Here is an 18,358-nt window from a genome sequence, read left to right on the forward strand (position 1 = left end):
AATTCAGTCTGTGTAATTCATACATGTACTTGTATCTCAGCACACATATCTCCTACACTAAAGAAACAGGCAGTAGTACAGTTTGTGTAATTCCTACACTTACATGTATCTCTACAGCAATACCGCCCACACTAAAGAAGCAGACAGTAGTTCAGTCTGTGTAATTCATACCTGCACTTGTATCTCAGCAGCAATATCTCCTACACTAAAGAATGGAAACAGTATTTATAGGCATTGATGCGGATAGACTCTGTTCTGCCCTTGAGCAATCGTCTTGTGCCAGAGAAGTTTGATAAACAAATCTGAACTTGAAGGGACACCAATTACTAGTAAGTAATGGGTTATGCCAATTACATCCCCAGCGCAACTTATGAAATGAATGATGTGTGCCGGAGGCAACCGTTGACCATCATGAGCCCATCATCCGCACCAGAAGATAGTCATCGATTCTGGAACTCAATGTTCATCTTTGGAATATGAGGCAGGTTTCTAGCAATTGACTCGTATTAACCTCATCAATCTAGTTTCTTTATCGGACATAACTAACAAGAGGTATCCGACTAAGGAATGTCCGGAGTGTTTAGTCAACGATTTATCCTAGACAACGTACGCATTCTTTACGTCACTGACGAAGTAGTGTACAATACATGACGAGAAACGAATCCTCATTACCCTCACACAACAGAACTTTGACTCAAACATGTTCGTATTTGAACGTAAGATGTATGCAGTGTGCAGATGACACATGCAGTGAAATATATGTGTTGATATTAATTTAATGCCCACACGGTACTCAATGTGTCCTAATCAATAACCCGTCATGAAAAGGTTCGCACCGAATCTTTCCTTTCTGAAGGTGTTACATGCTTCCGTGCAACAATTTCTCATGTATGTTACACAACGAAAGGACGACTTAGTATGTTCTTTATAATGAATTTGTAATTCACCAGGGACCTTCTTCAAGGTGAAAAGGTGAAGACAGCATATGGATGGTAATACTAAAATTGTCCGCTTGAGGGATGCGAATATTGGGTTTAGCGAAGGCCTTGATTTGATGGGTTGGCTATTAACCTAGCGGCTGTAAATGATGGCTATGTCAGTAGAGTGTGAAACTAAGATGACATTATGTGTTGGAAACAGACGCTACAAGATTATAAAACAAAGAAACGATAAAGGGAAGAGCATCCTGCGCTTTTTTTCCAATAAGAGCCAACAGTGACCCCCCAACTATCGCCATGCCTGTCTGACCTATCTACATATAATCTAGAAATCAATTCTTGTAGGAAACTGTAAAGACACGACACAATTTCATGATTGCGGTCGACAATCTCCATAAAAGTCACGCCAATTCTGATCAGCCAACTCATGGCGGTCCTCGATGTCATTTGCTCTTAAAAAAGAACTCACCTATAGGTCTCGCTGATTTGGGTGAATGAAAAACAGCAAGTTGCTCAATTTTAATGTTCATTGGTCCGGAAAATCATAACTGCAGCCTGATCGAAATCTCCCGTAAATTAACACATTTCACGGTGTGTGATTAGAAATGTATTTTCCGGAGTAATCACGTAATTGCACAATCTCGTGAAGTCAACGCTTTATCCGCAAACGTCATTTAAAAGGATCTCACAATGGAACCCCAAAACGCTTAAATCAAGGAAGACTGTGCCTTATAAATTGGATGTATTCTATTCTAGTTTCCGCGCAATATTAATCCTAAGTTTCCGTGCTGTGGATTTACGTCGTGCAACTGGACTGAGAATACAATCTGTGCAATATCCCTGTCAATGCATCATTAGAGGTGAAATCCAATTGTCGTAATGTTGATGTATATGTCTGCGCTTGTTTCTGCTACCCTTGCTGAAACGCTTGCTCGTGACGTAAAACGATATTTGTGAATTAGTCACGAGTATATTCTTATCGTAAGGACGCAGTTATCACTGTTAGAACCGCTAATGTTTGCAGTTTTATGTGACTGTAAAAGTGTGACATATATATTAAGTATAAAGGAATAATCTAATGTTTCTGGGTACTCATAAAACGTGCCTTAAGTCTGTTTAATTCGGGCAAATATGTTTAATGTTTCATGAATTGTAAATTATAACAAAGTTACAATCATGAGAAACATAATTCATATACCTAGGGTTACATTATGAGCTTTTGATCTTCAGTCTTAAAGTGGACACTTATCTGCCTGTCTTGGTGATTTAGGGTATTTGTGGAACATTTCACTTTCTTTAATGTACATGCATTCATATTAGTATCGGATGTAAAGCATGACTGTAACCCGCGTATGGAGACGTTGTACTTGTCACATCTGCAGGGCCAATAACTGTTATGAAAAATAACAATGTTCCTTTGAAGCTGATTTTCCAATAGACACTTTATACATTTTGTTAAATTATCACTTATGGTATTACAAAACATGTCAATAACATTATAATCAATTATGTGTTGTTCTTAAATAATGTGTTGTTCTGAAAAGTCAAATAAAAATGATGGCTGCTATCTGTGACACAAACATCTAATCAAAGCGTAATAGATTTCAAGATTCTTTCAAGATTCTGAATTTATAAGCACCATAATATTCATCTAATCTCGAAAACCTTTGTCGTCCTATAGCGCAAAGCAGCATCTAGGGTTTCCTGTATAACGAGGCCTCAGAAAGCTGCATATTATTGAAATCTTGTCAATTGAAGGCAAACATCACGTAGTTAGGACTGAAATAGGATCAATATTTTGTTCAGGGAGACAGTTTGAAATATCAATGTTTCAAAGGATTATATTAACTGCCTTCTGAAGCTAGGTAAATCATTTTTGTCTGATACGATTTTCATGAGAGTTTAACTATTATTCGAACTGAAATATTTAGTGGGGCAATCCATGTTCACACCGTCAGTGCCAAGCCAAGGATGGGTGTTTGGCATAAAATGTAAAATGATCTCACAGACATATTAAAACAGATATCGGTTTTCATCAACGCATGTCTGTGCTGCAGTGACTGGGAAGTGTCGATTTATCCCACAAAAGGGCTCTGCGATGTTCTTATGGTGAAGTGAAGGAGTGCGAATAGTCAAATGCGTGTGAAGCATTCAGTTCATTATGTCAAGTCTAGGACTTCGCGGTGCGATGTAATGATCAATTGTTAATAGAACGACAAATTGCCAAAACATCAGGAACAATGAGAAGGAGTATAAACACCTCTGTCCGTCTTTATCAATGGCAGGTAACGTTTGGTGCATGTCATGCTGATGAACGACTTCAAATAATAACAGATCACAACGGGTGCCAGAACACGTTTGACAAACATGACATTTATCAATATTTCAGAATATTTGACGAGTATGAACATCAAACACCAATAGTCAATGCCAATTTAAATACGTCAATGTTTGGGACCAAGGTGTAAACGAATGCTCACGTATTCCGATCCTTTAACAATATTTTTAAAGTGACATAGTTTTAATTATACATTTTAAACGTTCTAATGACAACATTGTAAACACTAGACATATTAGACGATTTCTTATGATTTAAGGAAATAATGTCCGATGATATTTAAAGAGACTGGTTGTACAGGCGAACACCATAACACAAAGCATCCTGGACAAATACAACGATACAAATGTCTTTCACAGAGAACAATGACAACCAATCTCGGGGAGTGTTCCCTGTGAACTACTGAACGGCACATATAGGGATATGTAAATTTAACTGCTAGTGTTAGTGCTAAAGGTATCCTGTGTGTGAAAATGTTCAAAATCATTCACATAAAGGATGGCTTGATATTTTTTCCTAGTATTCAGCTATGACAGTATCTGCTCATATTGTATTATGCTGGCTCTGACAAAGCCGCCGTCATCTGGTGACATTATCATATTGGGTCAAAAGAAGGGATCGTTTATAATAAACATTAACAACTGCTGATAACTTCGTGTTTCCTTTTACACTATCCTGACAGAAATATTACACCCTTCTTATAGATCCTTCTCCTGAAACATTTTAACTATAGGGCTAACGTTTTTAATGTTTGAACTGTATATTAATGGGATATTCGACTGAAGCATTCGCAGCGACAACCATTACAATCAGTCTTTGCTATTGCTTCCTCATGAAGCCATTAGTTTGTGATGGATTTTGCAGATAAATGTCGCGAGTTAACTGAACTAATTCTCCTTTGGATAAATACATTAAAAGACAAAGAGACAACCTATTAGTCTTCTATTTGTTCTAGAGACATTGGAAACTGTCGCCCTTGTAAGCCTGATGTGACTATTAGAAGCAGATTAGAACTGCGTTATAACAAGACCCCTAACTCTCTTAGAGTGAGGAAGAGTTAAACGTTTCTTACTTTTATAAATGGTTTGGCTGTGCAAAGAACATATATAAAAACTTCATTGAATAACAAACGAAAATATACAAGTACACAGAGAAACATAAGTGCCTAGGTGGAAATGTGTTGAGAGACTTTCTTAAATTACATGTAGTAGTTCAGGACAATGACACGCATTATTCACATAGACCAAACTGTCCTCGACGAATTCCTTGTATGTTTCTGAGAGAACAGGGACCAAGTTCTCAAGAAGGGTAGTCTTCTATTCATAAAAACCACGTCCTGCGTCCTACAACCAAGTCAGTCCTAAAAGTAATCCGGTACCATTATTCTGCTATGTACCGAGCGTGATATAGTGTGAGTGTGATGCGATCATCAAGTCCTCTTTGGACATGACCTGTTGACCAAGCAGCTCTCACAACTAGTGATAAATGAAGCCAAAAAATTGGAATAACAAACTTGATGTATGGGCAGGGTAGACGTGCTTCTCACGGCATGATAGGCTTAATAAAACGTCCCTGCCAGATCTATGTTTACCACGCCCGTTTCATGGGCATGTCAAGGAGCTCCACGCGAGAATGCGAAGGGGCTTCTTCGAGGTTCCTGACGCTCTGAGCGTTCCTCATTATCTCAAGAAGAACTCACTATGCCTGGTCTGCTGAGAATGCCTATTGTGACTTTCTGAGATGATTTTTTCTATCTTCTCTGAAGTGTTGGAGTTAACTAGATGACTGAGTAATTGACATTTGACAACGAGGTTCATTACTGGTTTTTAGGCCACGTCTATAGAGAAGAATGTTTTTTCTCGACGAAATTTAGCCTTATATGTATATGTAGCCTTATGTGTATATGTAGCCTTATGTGTATATGTAGCCTTATGTGTATATGTAGCCTTATATGTATATGTAGCCTTATATGTATATGTAGCCTTATACCATATTGAATATCTATTAGTTACCAATGAGTATCATCTTGTCTGTCTGGTTCAAGGTACTGTTCGTGTGTACTGAGTAAAGTGAGTTCGTCATTGAGGATAAAACTACTTTGAACTTTGTTCCAGTCGTATTCCATATTCATGTCCTCTTGGTTTGGTAAACTGTCAGTGTACCTGACGTCTTGGCGATGATCACTCGTGGCACCTATATCCACAATCACGAAAAATGAGGATACATAGAGGCACCCTGCAATTAAACTACTGAGAGCTATCTGCATGATTGCAAGGTTATTTACCAGAAGGTCGATACAATTAATAACGACTTCTCATGTCCGAGGCCAGACACAGGAAATCTCATTACAATGGCTGATTAAAACAGTTATATACATCTGGAACAACCCATCCAATCCATCTAATTGTACCTTTCTGTTAATTCTATGAGAATAGAAAAGCGCAAGGCATATGTAGACTCTTCACTGTATTGATTTGTTTAAGCACTGAAGAAAGTTTGAAGCTCTTAGTGAAACATCTTTGTTGACAGACGCGCTTGTTCTGTCTCTTTGAGTTTAGCCGCATACAAACAGCATGTATTGAGAAAGAATTGAATTTCCACACGTTGTATTACTAATCAGCAGTTCTGGAATACCGACGTAGAAAACACTCGTTATGCCAACATCTTCGACCGAGATAAATTGTCGTATAAATACATGATTATGTAGACGGCCATGGTGACGAGGATGTTCATATGTTGTTGATGTTGATGCTTAACCCTTGTACTGGTTTCAGAAGACGTCCCATGTAAAATTAACATACATTTTATGTGAAGTTAAGTACACAAATGCAACGTCTGCAACAGTTCCAAATATGGGCAATGAATATTATTGCCGCATAGTATTAAAATAGGAATCGTGTTCTTTGTCTGTGACCAATATCTACAAATGCAATGTTAGTTTCAGGATGTGGGGGAAAGGGCAACGTCATGGAGATCAAGCTGGTCGAAGTGCAAAGGACAGAAGAGGAAATGGCCAACATCCCCGATGAACAGAGGCTGATGAACCACATCATGAAGGGCTATGAGAAGTCAGTGAGGCCGGTCCGGAACGCTACAACCCCAGTCGTTATCAGAATGGGATTAACGCTAACACAAATATTTGACATGGTGAGTGTGTTTGAATGTGCTGAAGGTTATTGGTAATAGATTTGTCTAGCGTCCCATGTACACATGAAATATATGGCATTTGGTATTGTGTATCTTAATGATGACGACACAAATGACATTGTACACAATAATATTGTTATTGTCAACAAAGGGTTGAATTGCATTGTGCGTCAGTCGGCCCTGAATAACTTCAGCAGATACACATCACACACTCTCATAACGTGGATATTCTCATACATTCCAAACGGAATAGTCAGACTGCATGTGTATTAACTGTACGCATCAAAGTTAAAACTAAAGAAAGATTATCTTTAATTGCACGACCTGAAATGTCGATATGTTTATCAGTCGTGTATAGGACTAGGTTACAATTGACCATATATTTCGAATTATGAATCTATATAAACTGGACTGGTAAATTAAACATTGTGAGATACGTTCTCTATTCGTATATACGTGTTCGTTCTTCTACTCGACAGTATATAACGAACCTAGATAGTTCATACATAATCGATTCATGGAATCTGCATTCTCGATGAAAGGAAACTGGTCATACTGGGATTACGTGATTCTGGTTGGAACAGACTGATTTGCCATATTCCTCAGAGTATCGATTTTTGTTTACAAGTGCTATGCATGTACTACGGGCTACGGAGATAGAAAATATCTATCTGCAGTTGTGTTTTAATCAGCTTGACCATACCTGAAAACAACCACAGAAAGCGGTGTGTTGGTTTAGGCTTTTTGAAACGAATTACACAGCACGTCCACGGACAGAACCGCCATTACTAAATACCAACACTTGTAATGCTCATAATACAAATACTTGAATATAACTTGGCCAGTTTTAAGCCGGTCTCAAGACTAGCCTTTCTTCAAACAAATACGCCTAGACAGTGGTGTTACACGTGACAGGCATCATCTCAAAGCGCTTTAGAGCTGTTCTACGGACTGGATTTTGCGCTATTTAAATTCTTTGAGGATGAGGAGGAAGAGGAGTAGGATGGTGATGGTGCCTGTGATGACGATGATGACTATGATGATGATGATGATTTTAATATATATTTTATATTGAAAGCATATTTCCTTATAGTCAAATATCTAAATACTTCCAGTGATTACCCACCTCAGCTAGCAATAAATGAGGCCCCTGGAACTGCACCGCATGAACATATTAAAAGACATAACATATACGCAAGAGGCACTACTGCAACTTCTTGATTGCGAATATCCAATTTTATGTCGAGCAATATTCCACCAGCCCTAACCTTTGATGTCTACATTTCAGAATTTAGAGCTAAAATCGATATCTTCTTTATTCGATCTACAAAGACATCAAACAGCGTCATACCACCTTTGCAGAACACTCGTTAGATCAAGGTTTCAAGAATCAGTGCCTTACCAAAGCTTTTCAAAAACATGTCGAGGACATTACCAAATTTAACGAGTCTGGGCCAAAAATGTTGTGTGATACATTTGCCTGTTTAAACATGCTACATACGTTCCCGAGTATTGTTTAGATGGACCCTTGACTGGCCTGTACCAGTGTTTGTGACGGTAGATCAACAGTCTAACGATACCTACAGCAGCAATATAACGGATGTAGTCAGAAAGCATATGAGTTCGCAACGAATCTGAATATGATACATTGCGATGTCACAACTTACATGTGTTATCAAAGCACAACTACACCCATCTACCATCAATCTCCAGACTTTTAATATCTCCCGTCCACACACACCCGCCCCTAAAATGCTATTGCGAAATATAGACATTCCAGAAACCATGTTTACCGGCTTTTAGCATCCTTTGTGCCTCCAATCTAGGCTAATCAACGCGCAAGGCATTACGCTATCGATTCTCCTTTTCTTGAACTATTTACAGGCCTCTGTGAAAACAGCGCGAGACATAAAATGTAACAACCGTGAATATTTTCATAAATACCTTTTCATTGCACTGGTCGACATTTTCAGTAAAATGAAATTTAGTGCAAGAGTGACTGGAGTTTCATCCATGCTAAGTCGTGTACGGTAACCTTAAGTTTGCTTTTGATATTTGAGTCGAAGAGGTCACCAGCATAGAAAAACACTGCTTCCATTACTAATTTCTCCTCTGTTATTGTTTAGTTATGTATGTACGAATAATACCATTGATGTCTTTTCAAGATCCCCAATGTCATTATCCCAAATGATAGCGTATCTGGAAACACCCGCGGTGGAGTGTCACTCACGGAGATTAACAACCCGTAACCAGTGAACCCTCCTCTAATAAAACATCAAATAGAAACTTGAAACTTCACTACGTAAATATTTACTGACAATAGATTAGGCTGTTTTTAATACCTTTTGTTGGCGTGTCCTTTTCACGCATTTCACGGAATTATTCCATTCCCAAAGCATTATCCATGATTGATGTGTTTGGTAGCGGACGGTCGCATAAAACGCATACACTCGGAACAAGATTCACAACGGGACTCGTTAGCATTGGCTGATAATCAGTCAGCCTCATTCATGCATTCGTATAACATAGCAGATTAGTCTTTAAAAACAGTGTCCTGAGACGTCATAGTAACCTGGATCTCGATGTTACCAGAATGAATGAGTATTTAAGAAGGGAATATTTGACAACGCGTTCTCACTAGCACCAACACTACTCAACACAACACACACTCACACACGCACGTGTACACACACACACACACACACACACACACAAACGAACACAGACACGCATGCTCATGTTAGTTGATCCCTGTTTGATACTGCATCCAGTTTGGGCAGCACGGGGATATATAACCTGATATAGCACGGGAATATATAACCTGATACAAAGGAACATTCAGCTGAGATGAAGATCACTTGTCTAAGATCAGACCTTTACACTCACTTTGAACTCAAGCACATTTCCCTTGTGAGTTGTTCTTTAGGTCCGCACAGGTGGAGCTGTTGAAGTTGTCGTGTTACTCTTTGAAGCTTTCTAATTAAAAAAAATATCTAATTCCATCCCTGCATATCCGCAGGAGCCTTCTTTCATCAACAACGACGCTGCTTCCACCTATCAATTAATTACCTATACTTCTTGTGAGACTGAATAAGCAACTAATGACCCAGAATACGAGAAGATCGCCCATTGACATCTTACTTTCAGTCTCGGAAGTAATGGAGTATCATAGCCATTGATTGGGCGGAAGGAAACATCACGTCAAACTCACAGCATGCCAGCCTCATTTGACATACAGACAGGGGACCATATCATAAGAACGATTTTAGCAAATTATGCTAACAGGAAAGGAAATCTGAAGGCAGGCCTGTTTCTATAAACAAAAAATGCTTGCCAAATTTCTGATGATGACGACTGACCAGTCACTAACAGTGTTCCATGCATTTGATTCCTTCCCTCCTTATGTTATTGTGAATTGCCTCAGGCTAATGACACCATCTCTCCAAGGAGAAAAGGACGGAAGCACAATCTGATTGCAAACTATATCCCGTGTCCAGAATTTCTGATCCAATCCGGGTTCTAATGTAAACAAGGAAGTCAGCGTGGTGGGGAATACAATTGCTCTCATTACTTCGACAAACACCCCCTTAGGGGGAGTAGGACATCATCCTCTTTTCACTCTTAAATACAATTCTACAGATCCAAAATTGATCAGACAAGGCTAGAGTAAAAGCTGAGGGATAGCCACGTCCAACCTGGTCCACTTTTGTTTTACATAGTTTTCCAATTAGCGGTATTAGGTTTCCATCAGGCAATCTTGTGGTTGTCCTCGTTTGTGAATGAACTTCTCAGGCTCTGCATACATGTTGAACATTGCCAACATTGGCATTAGGATTCTGTTGCTATCAACGACGACGTTGCAACAGCAACGTCACGTGCTGGAAACGTAAATAAAGCTGCTCAAAATACGATACGAGTCTTCTTAATGCCCATGTGTAATTGTGCACTCAGAGGACTTTAAAATACCTTAAGCAGAGGGTTATGTCTATTTCTGTTCTTCGACCACCCAAATGGAGACACTGCGCATGACCCCCCGACACTGTCTAGAATTAAGATTATTCAGTATTGCCGTTAGGGTTTTTCCGCAGACTGAACCACCCGCAAAACATACGTCATTAATGTCTGGACATCCATTACGGCTCAACGCGAGAACTGCCATGTAAAACGATAAACGTAACTATTTCGAAGTAAACTGTAGTTCTCAGAATCTAATATGTCCGAAGCTTTGCTGCAATACAGTTTGTCACTTATCAGTGGCTGCCTGTGATTAGGTAAATGTGCTAACATTTGAAAACTGAGTCGATTATTTATGTCATTACAAGAATTAGTCCACGTGAAAGAGAGAGAAGCTTTTGTACAACCAATCTGCATATTAATTGTAATACATGCCCTATAAGTATTTGTTGCCTTTTATTGGTGGTAATATGCAGACAAAGTAAAACGAGATATTGGGGAAAGGGCTCTCTTTGTGTGTTTCCCTTTTAAAAGCTTTCCAATATTAATAAGACCTCAAAGAAGACTATCTCTGTCCTTCGTCCTTCTAGATAGTGACTGTAGTTGTACGTTGTATACTACAAACCTCTTCTGCAGTTATGGTAATGTTTTCGAACATATGTATTGATGTTATTGATTATGGCCTGAGTGCATGGGCACGTGTATGTATATCCGAGTGTTCTTAGATCTGTCGATCCCTGTCTAAGTGCGATCACTCACCGTTTGCCTTTGTTCTGTTTCAGGATGAGAAGAATCAGGTCCTCGTTACAAATGTGTGGTTAGATCAGGTAAATACAATAAATAAGAAATCATGCTACGAAACATTTTATCTTTGGCAAACACATAAACATCGATATAACTTTCTGTGAAAAATTATCCAGTTGCACTTGAAATATACAGGACAAGGGAATCTTGACAAAAATATTGTATGTTCAGAGAGCCATACAATAATCCTGGAAAAGTGGCAAAATTGATTTTGAAATGAATATGTCACAGAGCATTTTCCGATCAAGCATCTCCAAATATAAAACACTCACATCCTCTCGTTGGATAACAGTTTGTTAAACAAATTATTATGGGATCCATCTGCTTCTCCGTGTACAACAGTACTATCTTTTCAGGAATGGGTGGACGAATTCCTCACCTGGAATCCTGCGATGTTCAACAACATCACTATGCTGAGGATACCATGCCACAAAATATGGCTGCCAGATATAGTACTTTACAACAAGTATGTTCACTTTCTCTCTCTGAGGGAAACAGACATATTATTTGAAAGCATCGTTGAAAGTATTACTAATTGTATGACATGTATTTTTTTAAATTTAGATTTATGTTATACTTTGGAGAACGTAAACAATAATCATTGTCTCACGTTAACTGCCCCACGGGTGTACTCTTTCATACAAAAACATTTAGCAGCCATTAGAGTTGTTCTGTTGCGATTTCCAAGCATTTGCCGGTCGATTGGAATACCCCGGTATGTACATGTTTTCAAATACTGTCATCACTCCCAGCATGTATTTCAACATTTCAAATGTATATGTACAAGCATATTAGACATTCTAAATAAACAATTTTTGTAGATATCTGTTTGACATACATTTATAGGTAACCAGACATACATTTACAAAAATGATGTCTCCGTTTACAAAACAGTAATTATCGAAAGAGCTGCCGATATCGGGTCCAATAACAACAGTCGTACGTTAAATATAGGCCATCAGATATGTCAGAGTTGGTCAAGAGTGCAGAGGTGTATCCTAGGTAGGACGTATAAATCTGGAAAGGGAATTTGAATAAACCGAGTCTGTATCAGCCAGCTCCTTTTGTGGTGGATCCCACTGAATAGGAGTGACATATTGTGACCATTATACACGCATGTAGACGTAAACACATTTATTGTTTGAATAGAGATCATAGTGCAATTGACAAACACACACTCGACATATATTATTTAATATGAAAGCCAGGGAATATCTAGTTTAGATTATCCGGCAAATCCAATAAATTAATCATTTGAAATTTCGAGCTATTTGTCAAAGGTGACTGCAACTGTCATCCGATGTTTAATGAGAAAGAGACAACTGCATTTGCTGCAACCGCATACCGCAGGGGTTCCAATCTCTGTTTGGAAAATAATTTTCAAAAATATAAATCTATACGTTTGCAATCGTATAATGTTTTCAGATGCTATAATTTACATATATTTCAAATTTGATCGGTGAAGAAATGTGCCAAATGTTTGTGCCAAACTTTGATTGAGAACGGGGGTTGGACTTGATTGCTATTTATTTTAAAACTTAATTCTCCTAGAACTATATAAAGATCCACACACATTACCAACGATGTTAAAATACAAGAACTATCGTGGTTTAGAATCTATCCTCCTGATGGCGTAAAATGATACCCGTGTCATCACCATTCACGCTTGCTGGCCTTCTGACGGCGCCAGTACGAGAGATTTTTAAAATGTTCCAAGTGACCGTCAATTGTGATTGCCATGGCGGCAACAGAAGCGTGGGGAAGTGTATTGTCGTGTTGGGACAACGCATCTTCAGTGAACTTTAGCCGACGTATCCTCAGAGGTTTTCCCTCAGAGAAGAGCATAAATTGACCCTTAATGGTCTGACCATTAAGGAGATATCCCATCAGTACTGAAGCCATTGCAAACCGAAACCATGACCTTGCCATTCGAGGGAAAATGTTTGAATTGTTGACTGAAAGCACCTGGGTCTAATATCGAAAACGTAATTTCCAACGGGGGTTGATGAGCTTATATCGTAGAACCAAGCATGTCTTTGTCACGTTCTAGTTCATTCCTGGGAATGCCCACATGTTTCTCGACAGATTGCCACTATATCGATACGTGATTAGTCTACGATTATCAAGAACTGCAGCATAGATGAAGCGCAGTCTCTTTCTTCACTTTTGTACTTCAGTACTTATACCTTTTTACAATGACACACCATTCCCTAACGTTAACACCACTTCATTTGTAATTTTGAAATGACTGCCCTTCTGTGTCATTATATTCACATGCAGCTGTAAGCAGTGAATGTAGTGCATTTTATTTCATACATGCACACTATTACCTTTTTGTACATCTGTCTTGATCAGATCAGAACTTTCAGCCAGTCCTCGTACGTTATGAGTTTAAATAGTGAGATTACCGATGGTATCGATTCATAAGATATGTTTATAACACAGCCAGATCCATTTTATCGACTCGTTCAAGATTTTAGCTGCGATTTCTTATGGCTATGGAAAGGATTTGCAGCTTTTATTCTGATGCGCGTATGAATTCATTTTAAAAACCAAATAGCACATAGTTTTACTTATTTCATTAAATTGTATTTGTTGTTTGCCACACAGAACATAGGCGACTTTTAGGAAGGACAATATTTAATTGCTTGGTGTGATGTTTCCTGGTTACAGAAGGAGTTAAATTCACACTCTCTCAGGGAAGAATGCAAATGTCCACACCAGCTGCACAAACGTTGTTTAAAACTTTTGAATTTTTTGGGGTATCGTAGATACTGAGACCAACAAACAGGGACACGAAATAATATTTCCAGAATGAAACCAGGCCCCGATTTCTCGAAAGAAAATTTTTACTCACATTTTATACTGAGTTTGAAAAACTGAAACAGCTGGATTTGTAACTCAGCTGCAACTCAACTAAGCCCAAACAAGTAATCTATCTACCAAATTCAAATTGTCTATGTTTGAGCTTAATATCAATTTCAGTTCATTTTGGACAATGCATTGTCTCAAAATTCAGGCTTAAGTTTGTTTCGAGAAATCGGGGCCATATGTCGGAACGACAAATCTCTGAATTCCAAATTGCGTTGCATAAATCTACCTCAAAATCTCTGAAATAATATTCATAACGAAAATTGTGTGGCCAACAAACTAGGACACTTGATTGATAACATTTCCATAGTGAATTTAACCAGATGACAGGACGAATAATCTCTAAATTCCCAAATTTGCAGTATTCATAAATACATTTCCTGCGAAAAAAATCAAATCATACGAAAGGACATGTTACCATAGTAACGAGAATATTACAGCAATCACACTTGTGCGTACTCTAGCCGGAATCTATGGGTTTATCCAGGGATCTCAATTAAAGTGCCATTGCTTCTGTTCTAGGTGTAACATTCCTTTCCTGAACATGTATGAAACGTTCAAGGGAATACAGAAACATAACGATTCCTTGATTCAAGTAGGAATGCAAATATTCAAAACAAGAAAGGATATTGACCCCTGCGAGAGCATTAAATTCATTTTATCCTTTATGTGATAAACTGGCAGAAGTAGATCCCTTAACGTCGGTAAGTTGTAATGTGTTCTTTTAGCGTACTATTCAGACATATTACAGTTAGGTTTGGATAGGTGAAACAGAACAGAACAATTCAAAGTGTGTTTACATGATTGAAAGATTTTGTCAGCATTTGATATCGAAATCACGGATATCATTAACTGGGTGCCACAAGAAGTCAGTTTTTACTTTTGTAAAACAGTGCACGTCTTTTACAGCGCTGCAGAATATACTGACGGACTTATGCCCGCTAACGCTATGGCATCGTCGGATGGTAACGTGTTTTGGCCTGTCCCAACCAAACTCCAGAGTTCCTGCAAGGTCGATGTCACCTACTTTCCTTTCGACATACAGCGATGTCGTCTAAAGTTCGGCTCTTGGACATATGACGGTTATCAGGTGGACATCACAAACCGGACAACAGAGGTGGACTTAAGCAACTACGTCGTCAACGGTGAATGGGAACTTATACGCATAAAGATTGTCCGCAACGTTGTGTTTTACGCTTGCTGCGACGAACCTTTCCCCGACGTCACATTCTACGTCACAATTCGACGCCGCACGCTGTACTACATGTACAACGTGGTGTTCCCGTGTGTGATGATGTCGGCGTTGACACTGCTCGTGTTTTGCCTGCCACCTGACTCGGGAGAGAAAATAGCACTAGGAATTACTGTGCTCTTGGCGTTCTCAGTCTTCATGTTAGCCGTCGCAGAAAATCTGCCCGAAACATCCGAATTTGTTCCTCTGATAAGTAAGTATTGGACACGTTGTTTTCTCTATGTGCATGATTAACAAATTACGTTAACAATTACGTAGTTCTAATCTGATTTAGCAAAACAGCAAACATCATATCCATCTTTATTCCAAGAGTAAATCCATGTGGCGGAAGCTTACAGTCATGGAATCACTCACTCCAAAAGCAAATGTTACGTTGCTTTGAATGATATTGTACTTACTACAAAGGAAACTGCGACCTGACTCCGTTGCCACATTGGGTCTGGTGCTGACAAACAATTAATGATAATTTGGGACTAACACCCAATGGACCATAGTACGCCTCCGGGCCACAACTCTGCACACGCGAATGATGACATAATATCCTGTGGTGATATGTGAAAACATGTAACGTTTTCCATACATCTAAACTGTTAGAACTACAAGATCTGGAAAAGCATCTGTCTTCCTTTCCTGTTATGTGAAGTCGAAATTATACGATCATAATTTTGTAACAGATGAAAAACTAATGATGTAGTGATCTTTACTTTTATTATAATGTTTCATTAATTGTTTATGTGTCTACTCTAGCAAAAAGATTACAATATCTGATTAACCAGTAAATGTTGGTTATAACTTTGAAATAATGTCCCAAGGTAACATTTCCGAGTTAATCCAGCTTACAAATGTCTGTTTTTCAAATTTACCCTGAACGCAGTGTGTGCAAAATCGATATATTTTATGTCAATTTCCAATATTATGGACACATATCACGTTTTTGTTCAAACCTCCCCATGCACAAGGAACAACAATGCCCATCAGCTACCACACAGAGAGATCTAAGGGATGACAACAAAAAACCTACTTTCCAATTTCCAATTTCCAACATTTTGGGAAAACTGCAAAATCCTTGCTTCAGGTAAATGTGGCATAATTACAAGTCGGCTACTCGGAGTCTGATTTGGTTAAATGACTTGGAATAGCCTGCTGCTATATGATCTGATATGGCTTCAACCCACACACTGAATAGCTCAGTGCCCCCAGTGCTGACTCTTCTGACTGCAATTTAAGGATTCTTTTACTGTTATCTTGCAGGCATCTACCTGACGATAGTGATGTCGCTAACATCTGTTTCCGTCATCATGACAGTGTTTGTTTTGAACCTCCATCACCGAGGTCCAGACAAAAGGGCAATTCCAGGCTGGCTGCGTAAGATCTTTCTTGGGAGCTATCGTCATCCCAGTATATTCCTTTCCAACAACGATAGGTGCTTTCTTAACCATTGCTCGTCCAATGAGGGCAACTTTATGAGAAACTTGTCTCTGAAACTAACCTTGGAAAACATTGCCCAAGAGCTGAAAGATGAACTCAGTTTAGACAATGGTGTGGGTGAGCCGCTGCCTAATGACACTCATAGTCAGAATACCTCCCAGGATAGAAGGGACAGGGCTTACCCTACGTTGTCGGGTGTATCGGGTGAACATAGTCATGGACATTCCAAGCAGTCTAACTCCAGGGGAAAGTTTACCAAGTCTTACGAGGACATTTTGTTTTCTTTGACTCGTATTCTGGACAAACATGAGAAGGAAGAAAAAGATTATGAGGTGATGCAGGACTGGCGTCGTTTGGCCCAGACTGTGGACAGAATTCTGTTCTGTATATTCCTTGGTGGGACTGTAATTTCAACCTTAGCTATCCTTGTTATTGCACCGGCTACACAACCTGTGTAATATATATCTATCAGTTTACCTGTATTAGTGTGACGCTTTCAACAGAGACCTGTTACAAATGATTAATGATTCATTAACTTCACAAACGGGCGTAACGTCACTAAGTAAATATTCTCTTTTTTCCGTATAATTGGGGACTCATGGCAAGGAACTCCTTTTAGGGGCGTTGTTCGAAAGGATCTGAAATTGTCACAACGTTCAAGACATATTCCTAAAACGTATTTTGTTCAATTATTAAAATACTTCTTAGTGGTGTGCCTTTGATGAATTCTGTCTCCAGGTGTTTAACTGGTTAATCGTCTGTAATGTGTTTCATTTTATTTAGATCAAGAGCATGTCATCACACCATAATGTCGAGGTGGCGCGACTATAATCTTTGTTGACAATTCAATTTTGATGCCAACAGCTATATTTTGTGCAGAGCTTGATTTTTCTCAATGGAGACAACGATAATCATTTTTCGGGTATCCTCCATCATGCTGGGCACCAGCTTGCTTGTTTCACGGAGGGGTCATCCGACCCTTGCTCAAACATTAAATGATCAGGGTTACCTTATTTAAAGCCTCAAAAACCTTTTCAAAATTCCCTTATGACAAACTGATGGGCATTTCAATTAATGCAGGAGTTCCCGAAGAGATCTCCTTTTTTCACTTTCCGTGTGTTCCCATCGTTGTTCAGATGAACACATGGCCATGTTTTGCCTGTGTTTGTTCCAGGTGCCACCGACCGGAATGGGCACACTCACCTTTTCCCCATACACGTATCATCACTAGTGTATAGCAATCACACGAACATTGCCATGGTATTATCGGATGGTACAAAGTTTTCTGCATTTAGCAGATGTTTCGTACGATTATGGCAAGGGCTTTTGTTTCCATATTATTGAACGATATACAGTTGTCACGAATGCCCCTGTACGCTGCGGTGAAGGGCAGACTATTTTAAATCAAGGATTTGACAGTTTCCTTCCAGACACACGGGTTTATCTACAGAATGTCGCAACTTGTGTATGAAAGGACATTTTGTTGTCGTGTGGCTCTTTTAATTGATGGAACTATTCAATTTACTTTACGTGTGCTTTGTATTTGAATGCATGAATTACACATATTATAACAGTTCAGAGTAGGGGACAGTCCACGCCGCATGTAGATAATAATCATGTATGCAC

The 18,358-nt window shown here is 38.9% G+C and overlaps 1 protein-coding gene across 1 annotated transcript in view; it reads left to right on the top strand.

Moving 5' to 3' along the window:
- LOC137277598 (neuronal acetylcholine receptor subunit alpha-10-like) overlaps nucleotides 1-17,381 on the top strand; it is a 31,947-nt gene extending 14,566 nt beyond the window's left edge. The window contains exons 2-6 of the mRNA XM_067809403.1: nucleotides 6,215-6,423; nucleotides 11,160-11,204; nucleotides 11,538-11,647; nucleotides 14,962-15,497; nucleotides 16,556-17,381. Of these exons, the coding sequence (XP_067665504.1) occupies nucleotides 6,215-6,423; nucleotides 11,160-11,204; nucleotides 11,538-11,647; nucleotides 14,962-15,497; nucleotides 16,556-17,190 (1,535 nt within the window). The 3' untranslated portion in view covers nucleotides 17,191-17,381. The remainder of the gene's footprint in view (nucleotides 1-6,214; nucleotides 6,424-11,159; nucleotides 11,205-11,537; nucleotides 11,648-14,961; nucleotides 15,498-16,555) is intronic.
- Nucleotides 17,382-18,358: the final 977 nt, after the last annotated feature.

This window comes from Haliotis asinina, chromosome 3 (assembly GCF_037392515.1).
Source record: "Haliotis asinina isolate JCU_RB_2024 chromosome 3, JCU_Hal_asi_v2, whole genome shotgun sequence".
Classification (NCBI taxonomy): domain Eukaryota; kingdom Metazoa; phylum Mollusca; class Gastropoda; order Lepetellida; family Haliotidae; genus Haliotis; species Haliotis asinina.